The sequence below is a fragment of the Dendrobates tinctorius genome, unplaced genomic scaffold (assembly GCF_039654945.1).
Source record: "Dendrobates tinctorius isolate UK_male_01 unplaced genomic scaffold, ASM3965494v1 ptg000086l, whole genome shotgun sequence".
NCBI lineage: Eukaryota > Metazoa > Chordata > Amphibia > Anura > Dendrobatidae > Dendrobates > Dendrobates tinctorius.
Window position 1 is genome coordinate 3,312,666 of NW_027361754.1, and position 22,549 is coordinate 3,335,214.

General features: G+C 46.9%; 1 protein-coding gene across 1 annotated transcript in view; it reads left to right on the forward strand.

The window, feature by feature from the left end:
• PDE9A (phosphodiesterase 9A) overlaps positions 1-18,703 on the forward strand; it is a 58,601-nt gene extending 39,898 nt beyond the window's left edge. The window contains exons 15-18 of the mRNA XM_073584899.1: positions 329-433; positions 2,519-2,647; positions 4,535-4,630; positions 18,086-18,703. Coding sequence (XP_073441000.1) covers positions 329-433; positions 2,519-2,647; positions 4,535-4,630; positions 18,086-18,154 — 399 coding nt within the window. The 3' untranslated portion in view covers positions 18,155-18,703. The remainder of the gene's footprint in view (positions 1-328; positions 434-2,518; positions 2,648-4,534; positions 4,631-18,085) is intronic.
• Positions 18,704-22,549: the final 3,846 nt, after the last annotated feature.

The following is a 22,549-nucleotide window of genomic DNA, read 5'->3' on the forward strand; positions in this document are numbered from 1 at the left end:
TCTGGAGTCACCCATCTTTCTATTAAACGCTCTGGGGTCATCCATCTTTCTAATGAACGCCCTGGGGTCACCCATCTTTCTAATGAATGCTCTTGGGTCACCCATCTTCCCAATAACCCAGCACCATTACATTCTCCTCTCCTAATACTCTGTCTTAAAGCGTTACTAATGTTATAATTCTTTTTTTCAAAACTGCACTTTCTGACACTTGGGGTGCAATATCAGCGCCCTGCAGAAATCTGGCTGAGTGTGGTCATCTCTGCCCCCTAGAACAATGGCCATGACTCCAGGCAGTTCTTGCACTGACTCCACATGTTCTGTCTCTCAGCTGCAGATGTTGTTGATAAAGTGCTGCGATATCTCTAATGAAGTGCGTCCCACAGAGGTGGCCGAGCCCTGGGTGGACTGTCTGCTGGAGGAGTATTTCATGCAGGTCCGTGTACACCCCTGTCATTATATATGGCGGCCTTGTAGGATGTAATAGTGACATCCTGTGCTGCAGGTGACAACGTTCACATCATATAGAAAATCATATACGCTGGAGCAGGGTTATATAGGGTTAACAGGACCCTGCTAGAGACCACCTCACCCCATAACCTGTTTATCTCTTAAGTGAGCAATGCATCAAGAAAGTTTACATCCATCATGTTTATTCCTTTCTCTCTAAATAGCAAGGCATTTTCAGAATCTCTGCTGACAGTGAATGGGAACATTCCAGGCTAATTCCTCAGGCTGACAGCCCATGTGATTGGGGTTGTCTCCTCTTTTAAATGGGCAAGATTACAAAGTGACTGTAAAACCAAGCAACCTTGCAAATGTACTTCTTATAAGGGCAGCACGGTGGCTCAGTGGTTAGCACTGAGGTCCTGGGTACAAATCCCACCAAGGACAATATCTGCAGTCCGTTTGTATGTTCTCCCCGTGTTTGCGTGGGTTTCCTCCAGGGTCTCCGGTTTCCTCCCACACTCCAAAGACTGATAGGGGATGTAGATTTTGAGCCCCAATTGGGGATAGCGATGGTAATGTGTGTAAAGCGCTGAGGAATATGATGATGCTATATAAGTGAGTAAAATAAATAAGTATTATAAGTGTCCTCCGTTCACAAGAAAGGTGGGAATGGATTGTCAATTCTATAATTTCCCACTCATTGCTTTGACTGTGGCATTGGTAGATAACCAATCAGAGGAATGAAATATCATATAAGTGTTACCCAAATTTAATCAGAAAAATGTATATATACAGTAAATATTTTATTGATACATTGCTACACAATAAAAAATAAAACAGTCGTATGAGCACTATTTACTACTCAGCCATGTGTTTTAGTCGTATGAGCTCTGTTTAATAAAAATAAAATGTAAAAGTTAATAGTAAAGACAACGAAAGCAAGGGGAGGCCAGTGGGAGACATAAAATAGTAAAAAGAAGAGCGCAATACAAACGGTTGCCACAAGAGTTAGAGAAAGTTCGAGATTTGGTGCAAAACGTAATGCACTAAAGTAAAATCAATAGTGAAAAGATAAAGATGTATTATAATAAGACAAATCCCAAAAAATAACAATGTGTCACCACATCAGCCTTCACCTCAGTTCCCAACGTGCGTTTCGCCCCTCCGTCATCTGAGGGTTTTCTGTGTGCTAGTCTCTGTATTGCAATTCCTTTTTAGATTATCGGCTTTCTTCTAGGTAAGTAGCCTGTGCTTTCTAGCTGTTTGCTATAGAGCCCGCAGGCGCCGCTCTGGATCTGGCCATCTTCACTCTCCGTGCTCAGATGCTCCGGGGTAAAGCTGCCTTTGCTTGCAGCATTGGAGAGGGCACAATTTGGACCAGCGGGGCAACTGTGCCTTGGATCCGAACTGTCAATCTTTAGGAGCGCACCGCTTCTCGCAAAGAGCCGTGGGGCAGAGGAGTCGTTTTCTCCTGAAGACAGAAAAGAAAATCCTTTTAAAACATTACTATTCAAAGCTGAGGGATTGTTCCAGTTGTATCCAGTCTAAACAATCTGCTGTCTTGTAAGCAGCCTGGACTCCAGAATGATGCATCTGACCTGCCCTGATACACTGTAACAAACTGTCAGCAACTTGTGTTGTTGTAGTCCACTATTTATTTACTCATTTATATAGCATCATTAATTCTACAGCACTTTACAGACAATATCATCACTGTCCCCGATGGGGCTCACAATCTAAATTCCCTATCAGTATGTCTTTGGAATGTGGAAGGAAACCAGAGGAAAACCACACAAACACGGGGAGAACATACAAACTCCTTGCAGATGTTGTCCTTGGTGGGATTTGAACCCAGGACCCCAGCGCTGCAAGGCTGCAGTGCTAACCACAGAGCCACCGTGCTGCGCTATTTGCACACAATCCAGTGAAGATTGTCGCTGGTTTTATATCGGTGCAATCCCATGAGTCTGGGTTTGGGGGATCGCAGTTACTCAGATTTCATATGACATGATAATAGCGGTATAATCCGTGCAGATATGGGAGCCGCTAACACAAATGTTTTCCTTTACAGAGTGATCGGGAAAAATCTGAGGGTCTCCCGGTCACCCCATTTATGGATCGTGATAAAGTCACAAAACCCAAAGCCCAGATCGGATTCATTAAATTCGTCTTGATTCCGATGTTTGAGACGGTCATGAAGGTATGAAATTGTATCATGTACAAACGTCAGAAAAACGTAGGAAAGATGGATCCCCAGCGGTCAGGAAGGAAACCGCGCAAAGCGAGAGAAAACATCGCGCAGTTAGCATTCTGACCAGAAGACGCTGCACTGGCAGCCGATTCAAGGGCTTACAGTTGTGGCCGAAAGTATTGACACCCCTGCAATTCTGTCAGATAATGCTCAATTTCTTCCTGAAAATGATTGCAAACACAAATTCTTTGGTATTATCTTCATTTAATTTGTCTTAAATGAAAAAACACAAAAAGAATTGTCCTAAAGCCAAATTGGATATAATTCCACACCAAACATAAAAAAGAGGGTGGACAAAAGAATTGGCACTGTTCGAAAAATCATGTGATGCTTCTCTAATTTGTGTAATTAACAGCACCTGTAATTTACCTGTGGCACCTAACAGGTGTTGGCAATAACTAAATCACACTTGCAGCCAGTTGACATGGATTAAAGTTGACTCAGCCTCTGTCCTGTGTCCTTGTGTGTATCACATTGAGCATGTAGAAAAGAAAGAAGACCAAAGAACTGTCTGAGGACTTGAGAAACCAAATTGTGAGGAAGCATGAGCAATCTCAAGGCTACAAGTCCATCTCCAAAAACCTGAATGTTCCTGTGTCTACCGTGCGCAGTGTCATCAAGAAGTTTAAAACACATGGCACGGTGGCTAACCTCCCTAGATGTGGATGGAAAAGAAAAATTGACAAGAGATTTCAACGCAAGATTGTGCGGATGTTGGATAAAGAACCTCGACTAACATCCAAACAAGTTCAAGCTGCCCTGCAGTCCGAGGGTACAGTGTCAACCGGTACTATCCGTCAGCGTCTGAATGAAAAGGGACTGTATGGTAGGAGACCCAGGAAGACCCCACTTCTTACCGCGAGACACAAAAAAGCCAGGCTGGAGTTTGCCAAAACTTACCTGAAAAAGCCTAAAATGTTTTGGAAGAATGTTCTCTGGTCAGATGAGACAAAAGTAGAGCTTTTTGGGCAAAGGCATCAACATAGAGTTTACAGGAGAAAAAAAGTGGCATTCAAAGAAAAAAACACGGTCCCTACAGTCAAACATGGCGGAAGTTCCCTGATGTTTTGGGGTTGCTTTGCTGCCTCTGGCACTGGACTGCTTGACCGTGTGCATGGCATTATGAAGTCTGAAGACTACCAACAAATTTTGCAGCATAATGTAGGGCCCAGTGTGAGAAAGCTGGGTCTCCCTCAGAGGTCATGGGTCTTCCAGCAGGACAATGACCCAAAACACACTTCAAAAAGCACTAGAAAATGGTTTGAGAGCAAGCACCGGAGACTTCTAAGGTGGCCAGCAATGAGTCCAGACCTGAATCCCATAGAACACCTGTGGAGAGATCTAAAAATGGCAGTTTGGAGAAGGCACCCTTCAAATATCAGGGACCTGGAGCAGTTTGTCAAAGAAGAATGGTCTAAAATTCCAGCAGAGCATTGTAAGAAACTCATTGATGGTTACCGGAAGCAGTTGGTCGCAGTTATTTTGGCTAAAGGTTGTGCAACCAAATATTAGGCTGAGGGTGCTAATACATTTGTCTGGCCCATTTTTGGTGTTTTGTGTGAAATGATCAATGTTTTGCTTTTTGCTTCATTCTCTTTTGTGTTTTTTCATTTAAGACAAATTAAATGAAGATAATAATACCAAAGAATCTGTGTTTGCAATCATTTTCAAGAAGAAACTGAGTATTATCTGACAGAATTGCAGGGGTGTCAAACTGTATATATCTCAGGGTATTCATCTGTATAGCGGCGATACAGCAGAGTATACAGTGTTAATACCCAGCATTGTCCACTTTACCCACAATCCCACTTGTCAGTAACTGGACCTGTGTTGCAGCTCTTCCCGCAGATAGAAGTTGTGATGGTGCGCCCTCTGCAGGAGGCACGGGATCACTACGAGGAGCTCATGCAGCTGGAAGAGGCGATGGCAGAGGTGAGTTGTGTGCAAACCTCTTTACAAAAAGACAATAAAATAATCAATATTGATCGAAAAGAGAAATAAGGACCATTACAGCAACAGCCATCGCTCAAGATAGGACTAGTCATGGTGCAGCCAGCAGGGGGTGTGATGTTAGCTGCCTGCAGAAGATAGAAGCTGCATATAAGGCCTGTTTCACATTTCCGTTAGTCTCCATCAGTCAAAATCTGCCGTTTTTTTCCCATTGACTTGCATTATCGGCGGATCTTGACGGATGGTCATCCGTTGGATCCTTTTTTTTATGGATCCCCCAAAATTTTGGCGTCCGCCGACATCTCTCTATCTCTCTCCCCCCCCGGCAGTGGTTCCTTTAGATTTCATCCTTCACCGGACCCGTAAAAACCAACGGTCCGGAGGCACTCGATGATGTCAGAATAGTCACGGTTCCGTTTTCCGACATTTTCGCGGATTACAACTGACTTAGGCTGGTTTCACATTAGCGCTTTTTAAGCGCACGCACGGCCGGGGGTAGCTCCGCCCCCGAGCCGGCTCTCTGCCCGGCGTGCCCGCCCCTTGCTTGTAGCGCCGCCTACTAGCGGACAGCGGCGCCTGCGATCGGCGCACCCTATCTTTAGCATAGGGTGCGCAGATCGTGCGCAGGCCGTGCGCTAGTTGCGCTTTGACCTGCGCTGCGCACTTTTGACGGTGCGCCGTGCGCGCCAAAATCGAACTTTTCGGATTTTGGCGCGCACGGCGCACCGTCAAAAGTGCGCAGCGCAGGTCAAAGCGCAACTAGCGCACGGCCTGCGCACGATCTGCGCACCCTATGCTAAAGATAGGGTGCGCCGATCGCAGGCGCCGCTGTCCGCTAGTAGGCGGCGCTACAAGCAAGGGGCGGGCACGCCGGGCAGAGAGCCGGCTCGGGGGCGGAGCTACCCCCGGCCGTGCGTGCGCTTAAAAAGCGCTAATGTGAAACCAGCCTTAGAAATACGTATGTGTGAAACAGGCCTAACGGAGGAAAATGCATCTGTATTTCCTTTGGACTGGCACTAGATGGCACCATCTGCTCTCTTGTCAGACACTTACTGAGGGATATTGAGTTTTTCTTTGGTTTAGTTCCCATGAAGCAAAAACTCAATTGATTTTCTGCTGCACATTTGCTTGCAGAGTATTGCACAATATTATAAGAAATCTAATGCACATGCTGCAAAATATATCCGCAGCATAAAGGGCACGAGATCTGCAACAGGTCAATTTATGCTTCAGACGAAAGTGCGAATTTTAGTTTCTACAATGCAGAGGATGAAATATCTGATACCCCCAATACTTCTTCACAACACAATGATATCCGATGCTACATGATAACATGGACTTATGGAATATAAAGATCTCTGTAAGACTGAACACGAGCAGATCCTGATCCATGATTGTCTCTTATGTCATATATCCGATCCGGCCCTAGACTTAGACGTAAAATTCTGAAATATTAGAAGGAATGACTACATTATTGAATCTGTGCAGAAATATGACAACCAGATACAATTCTCCATTCTGCTTGGATTAAGGCCACAATCACAAATTCAGAATTCGCTCAGTATTTTACCTCAGTACTTGTAGCCAAAACCAGGAGTGGAACAATCAGAGGAGAAGTATAATAGAAGCACGTCATCACTTCTGTATTTATCACAAAACTCAAGATAAAAAGCGGACGGCACCGCTGTTACCTTGTGACTTCAAATGATGTGCGGCATACAGAAGCCCAGCAGCTGGGAATCTCGGGTGCCAGACCTGGAAACAGTCAATCCTGGGAATCCATGCAAAGAGAAAAGGTCGCACTCATCGAGATGAAAGTTTCACTGATTTATTGACATATCATAAACATGTCAAGTCGGGGGAATGACATAAGGAGTGCAAGAAAGGCTGACAATGGCCGTTTCGCGCTGCTCGAGCGCTTCAACGGGTCCGTTGTCAGCCTTTCTTGCACTCCTTACAATAGAGAGAACCATTGTAATCCATGTACAAGCATCTTTCTTGGCAGAATATACAGCACAGATCCTTTATTTTAGAATTCTTAGTACATAACTTTTACATTTCCACCAACAATGTGGAACTGCAGTGGGTGCAAGATTGGCCCTTAGTTATGCTGACTTTTTATGTGGATGTTTGAGTATAAACTACTTACCAGTCACAATAGGACTACAAAATACTAATCTATAAATGGTTAATTTACTATTAATTTATTAGTTGGAAGGAGAGTAATGATGACCTAACAAACTTTGTACCTGAACCCATGTGGGTGATCTCCTTTACTCCCACTATAGAAAAGATTACTATTGACTTTTTTGAATAAACAATTACCCATCATGAAAACTATAGCTACAAACCATTGCATTCACTTCACTAGTGGGCATTATGCTAAATGTTTGAAAAATATTATGCTAATACACAGACTTAGAAACCTGCAGATCATGAATACGGAGTCTGGCGGTTTTCTCACAATCTACTGCACCAACTGGTAAATTGTGTGACATGTGGTGATATAATTTATACCAAAACCAGCAATTAATTTGGTTAGTCATATTGAATGGATATTATTTTGACCACTACTTTATGTGCATGTCTCAGCAGAGAGCAACCGTCCATTGAAGCCAAGCTGGTGTCACTGATCATATCTGTGCCCTTATAAAGCACAGCTGTGTAATGGAGCACCTGAGAGAGGAATCCACCGTGCCAGGACAGGAAACCTACTGAATTAAAAGGGCAGTACTTCTCCCATTTGGGTCTCCTGTCCTGACAGGGACCTGATGTGAGTTCATTTTCTGGTCTACAAGTTGTGAGTTCTCCTTCCAGGCTCCCTCTGGTGGTAACAGGAGGTAGTGAGGCTGATTTAATCAGTAGAGATCTGCCACCTGATAATGAGGATGACGATTGGACCTCAGGAATCTCAGACTGGATTTAAGACAGCCGACGCCCTACTCTGGTGCTGGTGATTCCTTCTGCTTGTCAGGTCTTGGTTCTCAGCTCTGTTCCAGTCAGCTCAAGCTAAGTTTTTCTGCTAATGTTCACACTTGATTTTGTTCTATTCAGTTTTTTGTGTGGTCAGCCAGCCCGAACTGGGGTTGTGCTGAATTTCCACTCTTATTTATCTGTATTTGCCAATTTGCTTTTTGTCCCTTATTAGATTGGCCTCTTTTTGCTCTGTCTCAGAATATTTCAGAGTGCTGATATAGTGGGAGAAGTCTAGTGACTTCAGGGTTAATTTTGTTATCAGAAGTGTTGGACATTATTTTGTAGGGTTTTGGGCAGATTGCAGACAGTGTCTTTCCTTTCCTCTCCTTTCTAGTTAGTTTGGGCCCCATCGTTTGCTCAGCCTATTTTCCTGCCCGTGTTTGTGTTTTCATCTTGTTTCACCATCAATACATGTGTGGGGGCTGTCTATTCCTTTGGGGTCTGCTCTGGGGCAGTTAGTTTTCCCCTTTTCTTGCTTTAGGCTTATTTAGTCCTCCGGCCGTGACGAGGCGTCTAGGTTCATCGTAGGTACGCTCCACGGCTGCTGCTAGTTGTGTGGTTAAGATCAGGGATCTGCAATCTGCATAGTTACCAACCTCTCTGGTTTTTCTGAGCTTAGCTTGTTTAGGTTTTTTCCTCCTCGGTGACCCATTCATAACAGGGACCCTCATGCTGAAACCCAGGGCAGTTTGAAAACTTTATCCACGCACCCACACCTGTCCCAACACTGGAAGAACAGACAGAGCACCTGTATGCCGGCCTTCAAGTGGTGGAAGCACCGTCCGCAGGTCCTATGGGGCCATCAACATATGTGCGGGCATAGGGTGGCACAGTCATGGGCTAAGCAGCTCTTCTGCAGCCGCCGCGCCGCTCTCCCTCCTCTACCTGCTGACCGCTGCTCCATCGTGAACCGGACTTCCAGGGGTGAGCGCCGCTGACGTCGCACGCGAGGCACACTGGGAATGGGCGTGCCCGCGTGGCGTCAAGGGGTGTGCACCGGAGCCAAGATGGTGGCGACCATAGTGAAAAAGCCGGCCGGGGTGCATGGATACCGGACACGTCCCGGCGGGGCGGCTGGAGGGGGCATGGATTGGTCACCGGAGGAGGCGAGAGGCGCAGTGGATCCCTCTTATAAGGAGGTATGACCACAGAAGAGGCGCTAGTGTCCGAAGCTCCCCATTACGGATGATCCCACGTGGACAGCAGAAGCAGCAGCCCTTACAGCAGCAGCAGCAGGAGCTTTAATCAGTGCCTATGCCTGGTCACCAGCTTGGGCGCACTAAGAGGAGCAGTCGCTCGAGTGGCAGGAGTGGCAGCCATCCCGACCAGAGATCGCGGGGCTCCTCGGTATCCAGGAGGGAAGTTGTTCGTACCCCTGATCAGCCTCCAAATCTGGTACCCTTGATTTGACAGTGGGTGGTGAGTGATTTATGAGAATGTCACCTTTGTTATTAATAGGGGCCATCCATTTTCTGCTTAATCACTAGGGGCAGGTACGGACTGGGGTTAAAATTCAGCCCTGGCATTTGAAATCACACATTTGTTGTCCGAGTCCCCAAGAACCAGATGGAATATATTACTAATATTACCCTGGACGGAGGAAAGAAAGATTTACTACTATAAGACCCATATTTCTAATGACAACCATAGCCTGCTGGGGTCAGTGACTTGGTGCTCCGTCACAACTCTTAACAGTATGGGTGTCTTGAGAACACCGACTCTGTAAGCAACTTTGCAGATAAGGCAGCCCATGACCAGACAGGTCTTTCTGACAATTGCCAGATGGCCAGCCGGCCTTGACTAGGGGCCTAGGAAGGCTAGTACCAAGACAAAGAACAAAGTGTGCCCTTTGTAAAATCCCACTCGCAGTTCAGTGGCAGAAGGATATCTGCGCTAACTGCATACAGAAAACAATACAGGAAGAGACACCCGACTTCAGCATGAGCCTGAGGGCCATAATAAGGGCGGTGGTGAAAAGGTTCCCTAAAGTCAGCATTCAAAAAAGGAAGCAAGAGAGCTCGGGGGCTTGTCACGGATTCAGAGGCCTCGCAATCCGGTGGGGAATATCACTTGGAATCCCCATCTCCCTCCTCCTCCCCGTCCTCGTACTCCTCCTCTGACAGAGATGTAGGCGGCCGACCTTGCTTTCTGGCCGAGGACACAGACTGGTTAGGGCAGTCAGGTCAACAATGGGCCTAAAGGAGGAAAAAAACACCTAAATCCTTAGAGGATGTTATGTTTGGGGGCCTGGATGAAAAAAGGAAGCATGCCTTTCCAATTAACACTAGGATAAAGGCGGTCATAGATAAGGAGTGGAAGAAGCTGGAGAGGTCTGGTAGCCTGCCTTCATCTTCCAAAAGGAGATACCCGTTTAAGCAAAAGGACTCGTAGGGTTGGGATAAAATCCTAAAATCGACGGGGCAGTAGCTAAGTCCTCTAAAAAATTGTCCCTGCCCTTGGAGGACTCTGGCATGCTTAGAGACCCATTAGATAAAAAAGAAGTTGGGTTCCTGAGGCACACCTGGGAGGCAACCGCAAGGGGTCTGAAGCCGGCAGTAGCCGGGACGTGTACTGCCTGCTCCCTGCAACAGATGGAGGAACAGCTGAGGCGTAAGGTTCCAAGAGATGAAATCTTGGCCAATATGACCCTGTTGCAAGGAGCAGAGACCTTTCTAGCAGACTCTGTGAGGTTGGTGGCTAGGGCGGCAAGCCTATCCAATGCAGCAGGACGGGCCTTGTGGCTAAAGGGGTATCCGGGAGACCTGCCTTTAAAAAATAGACTCTGCTCCATCCCGTGTGATGGTCAGTTTCTCTTTGGTCAGAAACTAGAGGACATCTTAGAGAGGGCAGGGGATAAGAAGAAGGGGTTTCCCGGGGGGAGACTAGGAAGCCTTCTTTTCGGAGGAGAAAATTTAATAGGGGGTCGTTCCTTGGGAGAAAGAGCTGGGACTTCAAAGATAGGAAGGGGTTTGGATAAATGTTCTGGGGACCCTCTATATAATCGAAAAAGCCCCCCAACGACGTCAGGTCAGAGGTAGGGGGGAGGCTCTCTCTTTCTCCCTGCCTGAGTCAACATCTCCCCCAGTCGCTGAATCCTAAGTGTCATCAAGGACGGTCTGATGATAGACTTCATCCATCCACCCCCGGCAGACATTTATATTAACACCCCGCAGGAAATCACCAGGACAACAGCTAGCCCTGGAGGCGGAGATTTTGGGACTGGTGCAAAAGCGGGTTCTGTGCGAAATCCCAGTGGATGAGATAGGAAGGGGATTTTATTCCCACCTCTTTTTAATAAAGAAGCCGGACAGTTCTAAGGACTATCATCAGCCTGAGGAAGTTCAACCGATGTGTTGTGAATTACTCTTTCAAAATGGAGTCAGTAAACACGGCTATAAAGATTTTGTTCCTGGATTGCCTCATGGCGGTCATAGACTTAAAAGATGCCTATTACCACATCCCAATCCATCGGGACCATCAAAAATTCCTGAGAGTGGCTCTGTATGTCCAGGGACAGGTCAGGCACTATCAGTATGCAGTTCTCCCATTCGGTCTGTCAGTAGCCCCAAGGGTGGTTACCAAGGTAATGTCGGAGGTGATGGCCTACCTTCTGTCACAATCCATGTTTGGATTGTGGCAGATCTGGCTCACATATAACTTTTTTTTCTTCAAGCCTCTGGCTTAATGTTAGTTTTTGCCCCCGGTGGTCGCTGGGGTTATTACAACCTAGTTGCTGCTAATGGGTTTTGCCTCCGGTGGCCGCTGTGGTTACTCATGTGTAAATTAGCCAGTAAGTGTTAACCCTCCCCTCCTTCCTATAAAAGGGTGTCAAGTGCCTGAATCACTGTTGGTGATATTGTTCATTCCCCAACCAACCTTGGAGGAGAGAGGATCTATTGGGAGCAGTGCTTTGCAGCTTCCAGAGCTTTGATGTATCAGCTGTTCAGGTGGAAGCTGTATCCAGGTGCCGTACTCTGTTGCTTGGAGCAATTGCAGCAGAGCAAAGCTAAGTTGTGTGTTTTCCCTGTTTGTTGGTTTCCCTAATGTTATATTAGTACAGCGGTGGGACCAGTGTCCGCACTGACCAGTTCCCTAGTAAGGGATAGGTGCAGGGCTAGTGAGGGATTCAGGAATCCTGGTCGGCGACAGGTGAAGAGACTGTATAGGGAACGTTAGGATTGTGTTAGGAGTGGCGGAAGGCACTAAATAAAAAATAAAAATAAAGTGCCTTCGCCACTCGGAGTCCACCTTGCGGTAGATGGAGAAACCGCAGCTAGATGACGACAGAGCACAATGGCGGTAGTGTGCACGGGGTTTGACGTCACCCAGGTGCACAGGGAAAGCTCTGTTAAATCACAGAGCTATAACACAAAGCATAAACACAATAACTCTGAGCCTGTTAGTGTCACAGGTACTCAGAGTAACTAACACGGTATTGCAGTCACAGGAGTAGCCCCCAAATGGCGGAACTACGTCCGTCTAGACTTACCGTAGTTAGTAGTGTATAGCGCGTTTCAACCGCAAACGCAACAAATAAGCTGCTACTGCAGCGCGGCGTGGATAATGCCGTGAGGTGACACCGCTGGAAAACGCAGGCGCGATGTGAGACGCTAGCAAGTGTGCCTGGAGCAATGGCGCGCTGGTACTGGCTCTAACTCAATCCCTCACACATTCGTAGTATCAAAGGAATGGGGTTTCAAATGAGTCATTCACCAGATCATGCATCCATCAACATACACACTGCAGCAAGTATGACTATACTAGCGCATGGCGGAACAGCCATGCGCGTTTTTTCCAGCAAATGGGACCTCCCAAAGGCTTCTAGATCTCTGAGCTGAGCTAATGGAATCTGGAGCAGGACCTGAGCACCTGAATCCTGGACTCCAATGGGCGATTGTCCCATGAGCATGCTCAGAAGAAGGGACGAAGGACTTAGCCACCGGAGAGAGTTGCTGTAAAGCAATCTCCTCTGCAATCTCCTTTGCATTAGACAAAGAGCAGGAGACTGCAGCATGTGAGGGTCTAGATTCCTGCCTAGTAATGGCCGAAATCTGACTCCTAACATTACCCCCCCTCCTAGGGCCCCCTCCCCCCTGAACCTTCCGAACCACCAGCCTGTGCCCGACATTGGCACAGGCCCCAGACTCGTCCGAGGGCGAGCCTGATGTCCTGGTAGGTGACATAGAAAACCGGGACACACGGAAGGTATCAGCGGGGGCAAGGACGCCTGGTCTCAAAAGGGACACCCGGGAGATGATGGGAGCGGAAGTTTCAGGGAAAAGGCGCCGTGTGTCAGCGACCATCGCCACACTCCATCTGGGAAAGCTATCCCGAGCACATAAGGTGCATGCCCGAATAAACTTTTTAACGTCCCGAGGCCTGTGCGGCCACCAATACGATCCGGCCAGAGAGTTCGTGGTCTGCATATAGCCACGATGGCCGTCCGCATTGGACACGTGTGCCCACGCGAGAATCTTAGGCCGCAAGCGAGGAGGAACAAAAGTCTCGCCGACCGACTCACAATCTGACCATTGCGGGGCACTGTCTTCCTGAGAAGCAGCGTGTAGATGGTGACCACTGCATATGGACTCTTGAGCTGGATGTGTCTCAAAATTGGCGCGAGACACCTCCATGGGCTCTGGGGGTAGAACCTCTGGATCGGGCAGCTCCAGAGGCTCAAAAAAGTTGGGAGCCGGAGTACCTCTCCGTTTGGAGTGAGCACGCTCCATACCGCGCTCCGAAAAACGGAGGTCAATACGGGAGGAGATGGATATTAACTTCTCCAGAGTGGTAGAGATCTCTCTAGTAGAGAGAGCATCCTTGACGTGCTCCGCTAAACCTCTCCAAAAAACAGGGATCAGTGCCTTATCGGACCACTCCAGTTCGGACGCCAGTGTCCGAAAACGGACGGTGTACTGGCTAACCGAAAGATATCCCTGGGACAAGGCAAGCAACTGTAGAGAGGTATCGTGAGTGACCCGTGGACCGAGGAAAACTTGCCTAATGGCTGTTACCAAGTGGGCAGCGGTCCGAATTTCAGGGTCACCACGCTCCCATAACGGCGTAGCCCATTCCAGTGCCTTGCCCGACAGTAGGGAAATAATAAAGGCCACCTTGGCCTGTTCTGTAGGGAATTGCGCAGCCAGCAGCTCCAGATGGATTGAGCACTGGCTGATGAAACCCCTGCAGGAGGCGCCATCCCCCGAATATTTATTGGGCAACGGGAGGCGGGTAACTGTCGGCGCAAGGGAGGACACGGACATACGTCCTACTGCGCCTGTGAGTGCCTGTACAGCAGCATCAGTGGCTTGCGCAGCTGCATGAGCCCTCTCAAGGGTAGCCAAGCGACCCTCGAGCTGTCGCACACACTGCAGAAGTTGCTGCTGTTCTGCCATCACTAGCCAGACCCTGGCGCTAGTATAATGTTAGGAGTGGCGGAAGGCACTAAATAAAAAATAAAAATAAAGTGCCTTCGCCACTCGGGGTCCACCGTGCGGTAGATGGAGAAACCGCAGCTAGATGAGGACAGAGCACAATGGCGGTAGTGTGCACGGGGTTTGACGTCACCCAGGTGCACAGGGAAAGCTCTGTTAAATCACAGAGCTATAACACAAAGCATAAACACAATAACTCTGAGCCTGTTAGTGTGACAGGTACTCAGAGTAACTAACATGGTATTGCAGTCACAGGAGTAGCCCCCAAATGGCGGGACTACGTCCGTCTAGACTTACCGTAGTCAGTAGTGTATAGTGCGTTTCAACCGCAAACGCAACAAATAAGCTGCTACTGCAGCGCGGTGTGGATAATGCCGCGAGGTGACACCGCTGGAAAACGCAGGCGCGATGTCAGACGCTAGCGTGCCTGGAGCAATGGCGCACTGGTACTGGCTCTAACTCAATCCCTCACACATTCGTAGTATCAAAGGAATGGGGTTTCAAATGAGTCATTCACCAGATCATGCATCCATCAACATACACACTGCAGCAAGTATGACTATACTAGCGCATGGCGGAACAGCCATGCGCGCTTTTAATAGCACACGGGACCTTCCAAAGGCTTCCGGATCTCTGAGTTGAGCCAATGAAATCTGGAGCAGGACCTGAGCACCTGACTCCTGAACTCCAATGGGCGATTGTCCCAGGAGCATGCTCAGAAGAAGGGACGAAGGACTTAGCCTCCGGAGAGAGTTGCTGTAAAGCAATCTCCTCTGCAATCTCCTTTGCATTAGACAAAGAGCAGGAGACTGCAGCATGTGAGGGTCTAGATTCCTGCCTAGTAATGGCCGAAATCTGACTCCTAACAGATTGTTCAGGGACACTGCCTCAGGGGAGTGCAGGAGGTCTCCACGTCCCCGTTCCCTATTGCAGGGCCCACCGTTGTAACTGTGTCCCCTATGTTCCCTTGTTTGTTTTGTCGTTTTAGTTACCGACCTGTAGGTCGCGTCACACAGGACAAGTCTACACGACACCTTCGTTCTCAGGACATTGTTATCATCCCGTACCTGGACGACTTCCTTATAGTCGGGAGGTCGGAAAATCACTGTACAAAACAGGAGAGGGAAGTGACTGGCCCTAAAGGAGCTAGGCTGGGTGATAAATACCCTCAAGTCAAAGCTAAGACCAGAAAAGATGCAATCCTTCCTGAGGTTGGTTCTGGACTCCATGGGCCAGGTCTGTCTCCTACCAGAGAACAAGATCGCCAAAATAATGGGACTGGCACTGTCAGCAATACAGCAGCCTATAATGACATTAAGGAAGGTGATGTCCTTGCTAGGATCCCTAACATTATGTATACCGGCAGTAAAATGGGCACAGTTTCACCTAAGGCAGCTACAGTTGGAGGTCTTGTCTGCACAGAGGTTGTTAAAAGGGCATTTATAGGGAAAAGTACATCTTTCCTTAGCTGTAAGAGATTCCCTTTCCTGGTGGACAGTAAGAGAGCATTTGGTGTCAGGGGTCCAGTGGTTGAGGCTGGTGAAGGATGTTATCACGACAGACGCAAGCAATACCAGATGGGGAGCACATCAGAGGTCCTACTCAGAGCAGGGAACCTGGTCTCCTCTAGAAAAAGATCAGGGTTCAACCTTAAAGGAGTTGTGGGATGTGGAAAGAGCCTTTAAACACTTTCTCCCCTTCATTCCGGGTCACCTTACCCGGGTCATGTCAGACAATCGCACGGTTGTGGGTTATATCAACCACCAGGAGGGAACAAGGTCCCATACCCTTATGGAGGCAGCAAACATCCTGCTCCAGCTAGCAGAACAACACCTGCTATCTCTTACGGAACTTCACATAAGGGGAATAGAAAACACGAAAGCAGACTTCCTGAGTCGCAAGAAACTGAGACAGGGAGAATGGTCTCTAAATCCTCAAGTTTTCCAGCAAATAGTGCAGGCATGGGGCAAACCGGAGATAGATCTGTTTGCCAGTTTACACAACAGGAAAGTGAGGAACTTCTGCTTGTTTAGTCCAAAGGAGATTCAATTTGCGGTAGATGCCCTTCAGATACCTTGGAAGTTCAGTATGGCATACGCATTTCCCCCAACAGCGATGATTCCAGCGGTTATGAGAAAGATCAGAGAGGAGTAGGCGAGAGTAATTATCATTGCTCCATTTTGGCCGAGGAGACTGCGGTTCTCCCTTCAAGGTGTATGTCTGTTACCGATCCATGGATTCTACCAGAGATCCCGGACCTGCTTACCCAGGGACCAGTGTGCCACTCTCAAGTCAAGGGCTTCCATCTGGCAGCAAGGAATTTGAGAGGGCGTTACTGAGTCGGCAGGGATTCTCACCAGGGTTAGTCTCCACCCTGTTGAAAAGTAGGAAGCCGATTACATCCAAGATCTCTGGTAGAACATGGAAGAAATTCCTGGAGTTTTTAGGGCAGCCCTTGGGGATGAAGCTCCGGTAGGGGCTATTCTAGAATTTCTACAGTCGGGATTGCAACTAATACTCTCAATGTACAGGTGTCGGCCTTGGGTGCCTTGTATAACTGCAACCTAGCATCCAATAGATGGGTGTCCCGGTTTATTAAATCCTGTAGCAGATCTAGACTGGTTATAGTTCCGAGAATTCCTCCATGGGACCTGAACCTAGTTTTACAGGAGCAAACTAGGGAACCATTCGAGCCCTTACAGGAGTTATCTGCGAAATTCCTCACGCTTAAAACAGTGTTGCTAGCGGCCTTACCATCAGCCCGTAGGGTAAGTGACATACAAGCCCTGTCTATATGCCCCCCATACACCCAGGTGTTTGAGGACAGGGTGGTTCTAAGACCAGATCCGGCTTATCTCTCCAAAGTAGTTCTTAAATTCCATAGGAGCCAGGAGATCGCCTTACCCTCGTTCTGTGATAACCCTAAATATCCAGGACAGGAAAAATTCCATACTTAAGACGTGTGGAGGTCCATGTAGTACATGCCCATGACTAGTCAATGGAGGAAAAATCAGTCCCTATTCATAGCCATCCAGGGTAGCAGAAAGGGTTACGAGGTATCTAAAGGTACCATTGCCAGATGGATCAGGGAGGCCATTAGCTTATCCTACTCTGCGAGTGGCGCTCCGGTTCCTGAAGGCATCAAGGCTCACTCCACCAGGGCCGTGGCTACTTCCTGGGCAGAAAAGGCGGAGGTATCGATTGATCAGATCTGTAAGGCCGCTACCTGGGCCTCCCCATCTACCTCCTTTAAGCACTGCAGACTGAATCTGTCCTCCTCGGCTGACCTAACCTTTGGTAGAAGAGTGCTGCAAGCAGTGGTCCCTCCCCTAAGGTGTTTTCATTTCTCGAAAAATCTCTCAGGTGTACCGTCATGGGTGAAGGGAAAATGCCAAGGTTACTTACCGATAGCCGTTTTTTCCGTAACCCATGACAGCACCAGTATATCCCCCCCCCTTCTCACCTCTTGGGTGTGCACTATAGTTTGGCTGTCTTTTGTTGATATAATGTGGTGTTGGTTTTCTGTGTAAATTATCCAGAGGGTCTCTCATGCTCTGTAACCCAACGGAAGTGAGGAAGAGGTAGGTTTTCTGTCCTGGCTGGGCGGATCCCTCTCTCAGGTGTGCTATCATGGGTTCCGGAAAAAATGGTTACCGGTAAGTAACCTTGGTGTTTCAGGATAGAACTTCAGCCTGAGCCTCTGAGACAGGTGATGGATTTCAAACTACTACGTACGTCGATGGCGCTCATATCCCATCCATGTAATCTATCAGGAAGTCTAGGAAATAACCGCAGACGTCACAGCAGGAGAGCCGTTAGCGCTGCCGCCAGTAAAGCCAGTAGGGGGCAGTGTACTTGTTTAAGCACCTTCATGGCAAATAAGTTTTGAAATGGGCTCTGAAGGTTTTGTGTTTGGCGATGCGTTACGATGTCCTCCCAGTAATGGACTGTGAAAGCTTCTCCATCGAAAATTGTTTTCCACGCACAAAAAATAATGTCTTTTTTTTTTCTTCTTCTTCCTCCGCAGGTCCAGCAGAAAAAGGCAGAGATCCTGTCTGGCGCAGGCAAAGTGAAGCGAAACATAGAAAATTTGTAGCTGTGTATAATTTACTTTTCCATGTGTAATAAAAAGTGTAAACCTGGCGTTGCGGCCCGGAGCCCCCGGTGTGATCAGTAGGAGTGAGGCGATGATGAATATTGCTCGGCTCTGACCTCTCCAGCTTGTTCTGGCGCTCGCGCTGTTTTCTTAAACACGTAATTGATGTTGCGTTCAAAGTCTACTTTTTCTTGCCAGTTGTGCGCCTTTAAACAGCAGGGGTGCAGCGCTCGGCTTCTTGGACTCGGTATTTGGGGGAATATGTTGGGAGTCATTAAATAAGGATTAGCCCTGTTCAATGCTCAGACGCCAGGTTACAATAACAGATCTTGGCAGCCCCTCAGAGCTGATAGATCACCGCGTTTTCTGAATGAAGACTCGCCTTCTCGGGGCCTGGATCTGCGGCCCCCCAATGTCCCATGTTCCCTCCATATTAACAAGTGTTATAGATCGCACATCACTAATTCTTGCTGCGGCTTAAAGGGTAGCACATTCCAGGAGTCATAGTTGTAGCGCCTCTCACAGGCCGTAATAAAATACTGTATCACTCTAACCATTCACGTTGTCATTATTTTTTCTGTGCACAAAAATACAATCCCATTGGAGGAGAAAGTTCTGTTCATCCTGAGCTTTGTAGGCCCAGAGTACAATGTCGAAATCTCAGTAAAGACTGACACATGGGCAGCAGCAAGGTACAAGAGCGGAGGGACGTTTTTTTTTTTTTAATCAGAAAACCTTACAAACCATATGTGAAAATAAAACCCAGCATTTTACTCTTTTGGGTCCTTCCCACTGCTAGGTGTTAATTTTCAGAAAGTACACTGGTGTGAGAGGCACAAAACAGAATTTACATTTTTGAAATTTACTAATTAAACATTACTCAAAAATTAGCACAAAACTGAATAAATGGGAAAGGACTAATGTGTTTTTTTTATTCCTGCTCATTTGTCACAACCCACGGTTCCAAAAAAAATCTCTGGTTAATTCATGATCAATATGACCAGCGGTGGTCAGTCCATGATCAACACGACCAGTTGTGGTCTCCGTGGCCGAGCTCTCAGGAGTGGGGTTGCTGCATGGTTTTTGCACCAGCATACATAATAGCAATCTGCTCTGATTATTGTTTTTTTTTGGACGTGGTTTCAGTGCAGAAACACCGAGATTCTACCCTTAAAACCATAATAGCATTTTTTGCAATCGTTTTTGAGGCTCCTAATTAAAGTAAAAAATGGTTAAAAAAAACCACCCAGACACAAACGTCTTTACACGCACAATATGGGCATAAGTGTTCATTAAATCACATCCACTTTGCTTGAACTTTAACGTAAATTTTTCACAGAAAAGAATCCAGTAGAACGCATTAACACTACGAGGAAATGAAGCAGGAATATTTCCATAATTTTGTGCTATAAAAAGAGTAAAAGTTGCAATCACTTCTGGTTATAAGATTTACTGCGTGTACATCGGCGTATTTAGGGAAAACATATAAAAGCTGATGCAAAGAAAAGTGAAAAAAAATAGAAATTTTTAACAGACATTTCCATATTTATTATCTATTTTGGAACAATGGTAAAACAATATTCAAATTGTTCAGTGGCCAGAATAAATATATCTTACTGTTTTTCATGAAAATACTGGCAAACAGAACGGTATTAGTGGACCAAGTGCTCAAAATAGTGCCACCAAGGAGTGCCTGAGTGGCTTAGCCACCCTTTATTTGGTGGATGACCTTGGGCTAGAGAACTATTCTGTCCTTTCTTCGGTTGATGACCTTGGGCTAGAGGACTATCCTGTTCTTTCTTCAGTGGATGAACTTGGGCTAGAGGATTATTCTGTTCTTTCTTCAGTGGATGAACGTGGGCTAGAAGACTATTCTCCCCTTTCTGCAGTGGATAACCTTGGGCTAGAGGACTATTCTGCCCTTCCTTCGGTGGATGATCTTGGGTTAGAGGACTATTCTGCCCTTTCTTCGGTGGATGACCTTGAGCTAGAGGACTATTCTGCCCTTTCATTTGTGTGGTCTAACAAACGCCCACATCAGGAAGGTTGAGCCAAATTCAGACTATCACACAGTCAATGGGTCACAAGATGCCAGCTAGAAAGACTCCAAAGACTTACACATGCCAATCTGCCAAGGAAAATGCAAGTGGTAAATAAAGTGCACGACAACCACCAGAAAGCAGTAGTAAGTTTCCTGATTGTCCTCATTTCCACACTACCACATAACCACCTTGTGCTCTTAGTGTCTTCAGACATTCAAATGTTGGCACAATTCAATCATCGCCGCTCCCCGAGGACTATGGGCACCAGGGCCAGCTAAGAAAGAAGAAAAATAGCAGAAAGATGGGTTATCATTCAGGAAAGACTTCAGCTCCACTAAATGCTGCAAACAAGAGACCCAGATATGAAGCAGAGATCAGGATAACTGGATCTACACTGTGTTCTAAATTATTATGCAAATGATATTTTTCTATGATTTTCCTAAATAGTCAGTACAAATGAGTCAGTCTAATAAAAGTCATCACCCGTTAGAGTATACATCAAATTTTATTGAAGAAACCTCCCAATGATAACAGTATAATCTCCAAAATGAATAAAAACTCAAATTGCACTGTTCCAAATTATTAGGCACAGTAGAATTTCTAAACATTTGATCTGTTTTAAAGAACTGAAAATGTTCATTTGTGGAATTTGCAGCATTAGGAGGTCACATTCACTGAACAAAAAAGCTATTTAACTCCAAAACATCCTAACAGGCCAAGTTACATGCTATCATAGGAACCTTTCTGTGACATCACCTTCACAATTCTTGCATCCATTGAACTTGGGAGTTTTTGGAGAGTTTCTGCTTGGATTTCTTTGCATGAAGTCGGAATAGCCTCCCAGAGTTGCTGTTTTGATGTGAACTGCCTCCCTCATAGATCTTTTGCTTGATGATACTCCAAAGGTTCTCTACAGGGTTGAGGTCAGGGAAAAATGGTGGCCACACCATGAGTTTATCTCCTTTTATGCCTATAGCAGTCAATGACTCAGAGGTATTCTTTGCAGCATGAGATGGTGCATTGTCATACATGAAGAGGATTTTGCTCCTGAAGGCACATTTCTGCTTTTTATACCATGGAAGACAACTGTCAGTCAGAAACTCTATATACAGTACTTTGCAGAGGTCATTTTCACACCTTCAGGAACCTTAAAGGGCCCCATCAGCTGTTTCCCCATGATTCCGGCCCAAAACATGACTCCTCCTCCTCCTTGCTGAAGTCGCAGCCTTGTTGGGACATGGTGGCCTTCCACCAACCATCCATCTGGACCATCCAGGGTTGCTCGACACTCAACAGTAAAAAAGACTGTATGAAAAATAGTCTTCATGTATGTCTGGACCCAATGCTACAATTTCTGCTTGTGAACACTTTTTAGGGGTGGCCGAATAGTAGGTTTATGCACCACAGCAAGCCTTTGAAGGATCCTACACCATGAGGTTCGAGGGACTCCAGAGGCACCAGCAGCTTTAAATATCTGTTTGCTGGTTTGTAATGGCTTTTTAGCAGCTGCTCTCTTAATCCGATGAACTTGCCTGGCAGAAACCTTCCTCATTCTGCCTTTCTCCGCACAAACATGTCTGTGCTCAGAATCAACCACAAATCACTTAGGCTGGTTTCACATTTGCGTTAAAACAACGCTGCGCCCTGCGTCGTTAAGCCCCGCCCCGAGCCGGCTCCCTGCCCGCCCCATCCGGGATCACCGCCTACTTTCGTATTTGCACGCATGCGATCGGCGCACCCTATCTTTAGCATAGGGTGCGCAGATCATGCGCTGCCAGTGTGAAAGTAGCGTGCTGCGCACTTTTGACGGTGCACCGTGCGCGCCGAAATGCAACATGCTGCATTTCGGCGCGCACCGTCAAAAGTGCGCAGCACGCTACTTTCACACTGGCAGCGCATGATCTGCGCACCCTATGCTAAAGATAGGGTGCGCCGATCGCATGCGTGCAAATGCGAAAGTAGGCGGTGATCCCGGATGGGGCGGGCAGGGAGCCGGCTCGGGGCGGGGCTTAACGACGCAGGGCACAGCGTTGTTTTAACGCAAATGTGAAACCAGCCTTAACAGTACGATGGTCACGTTTAAATTTTTGGGAAATATCTAATGTTTTCATCTCTTGACCAAGGCATTGCACTATTTGATGCTTTTCAGCAGCAGAGAGGTCCTTTTTCTTTCCTAAATTCCATGAAACCTGTGCCCTGCTTAATAATGTGGAACATCATTCTTAAGTAGTTTTCCTTTAATTGGGCTCACCTGGTAAACTAATTATCACAGGAATTTGAGATTGATTTCAGTGATCCAAAGAGCCCTGATACACAATACCATCTATGAGTTTATTTGAAAAACAAAAAATTA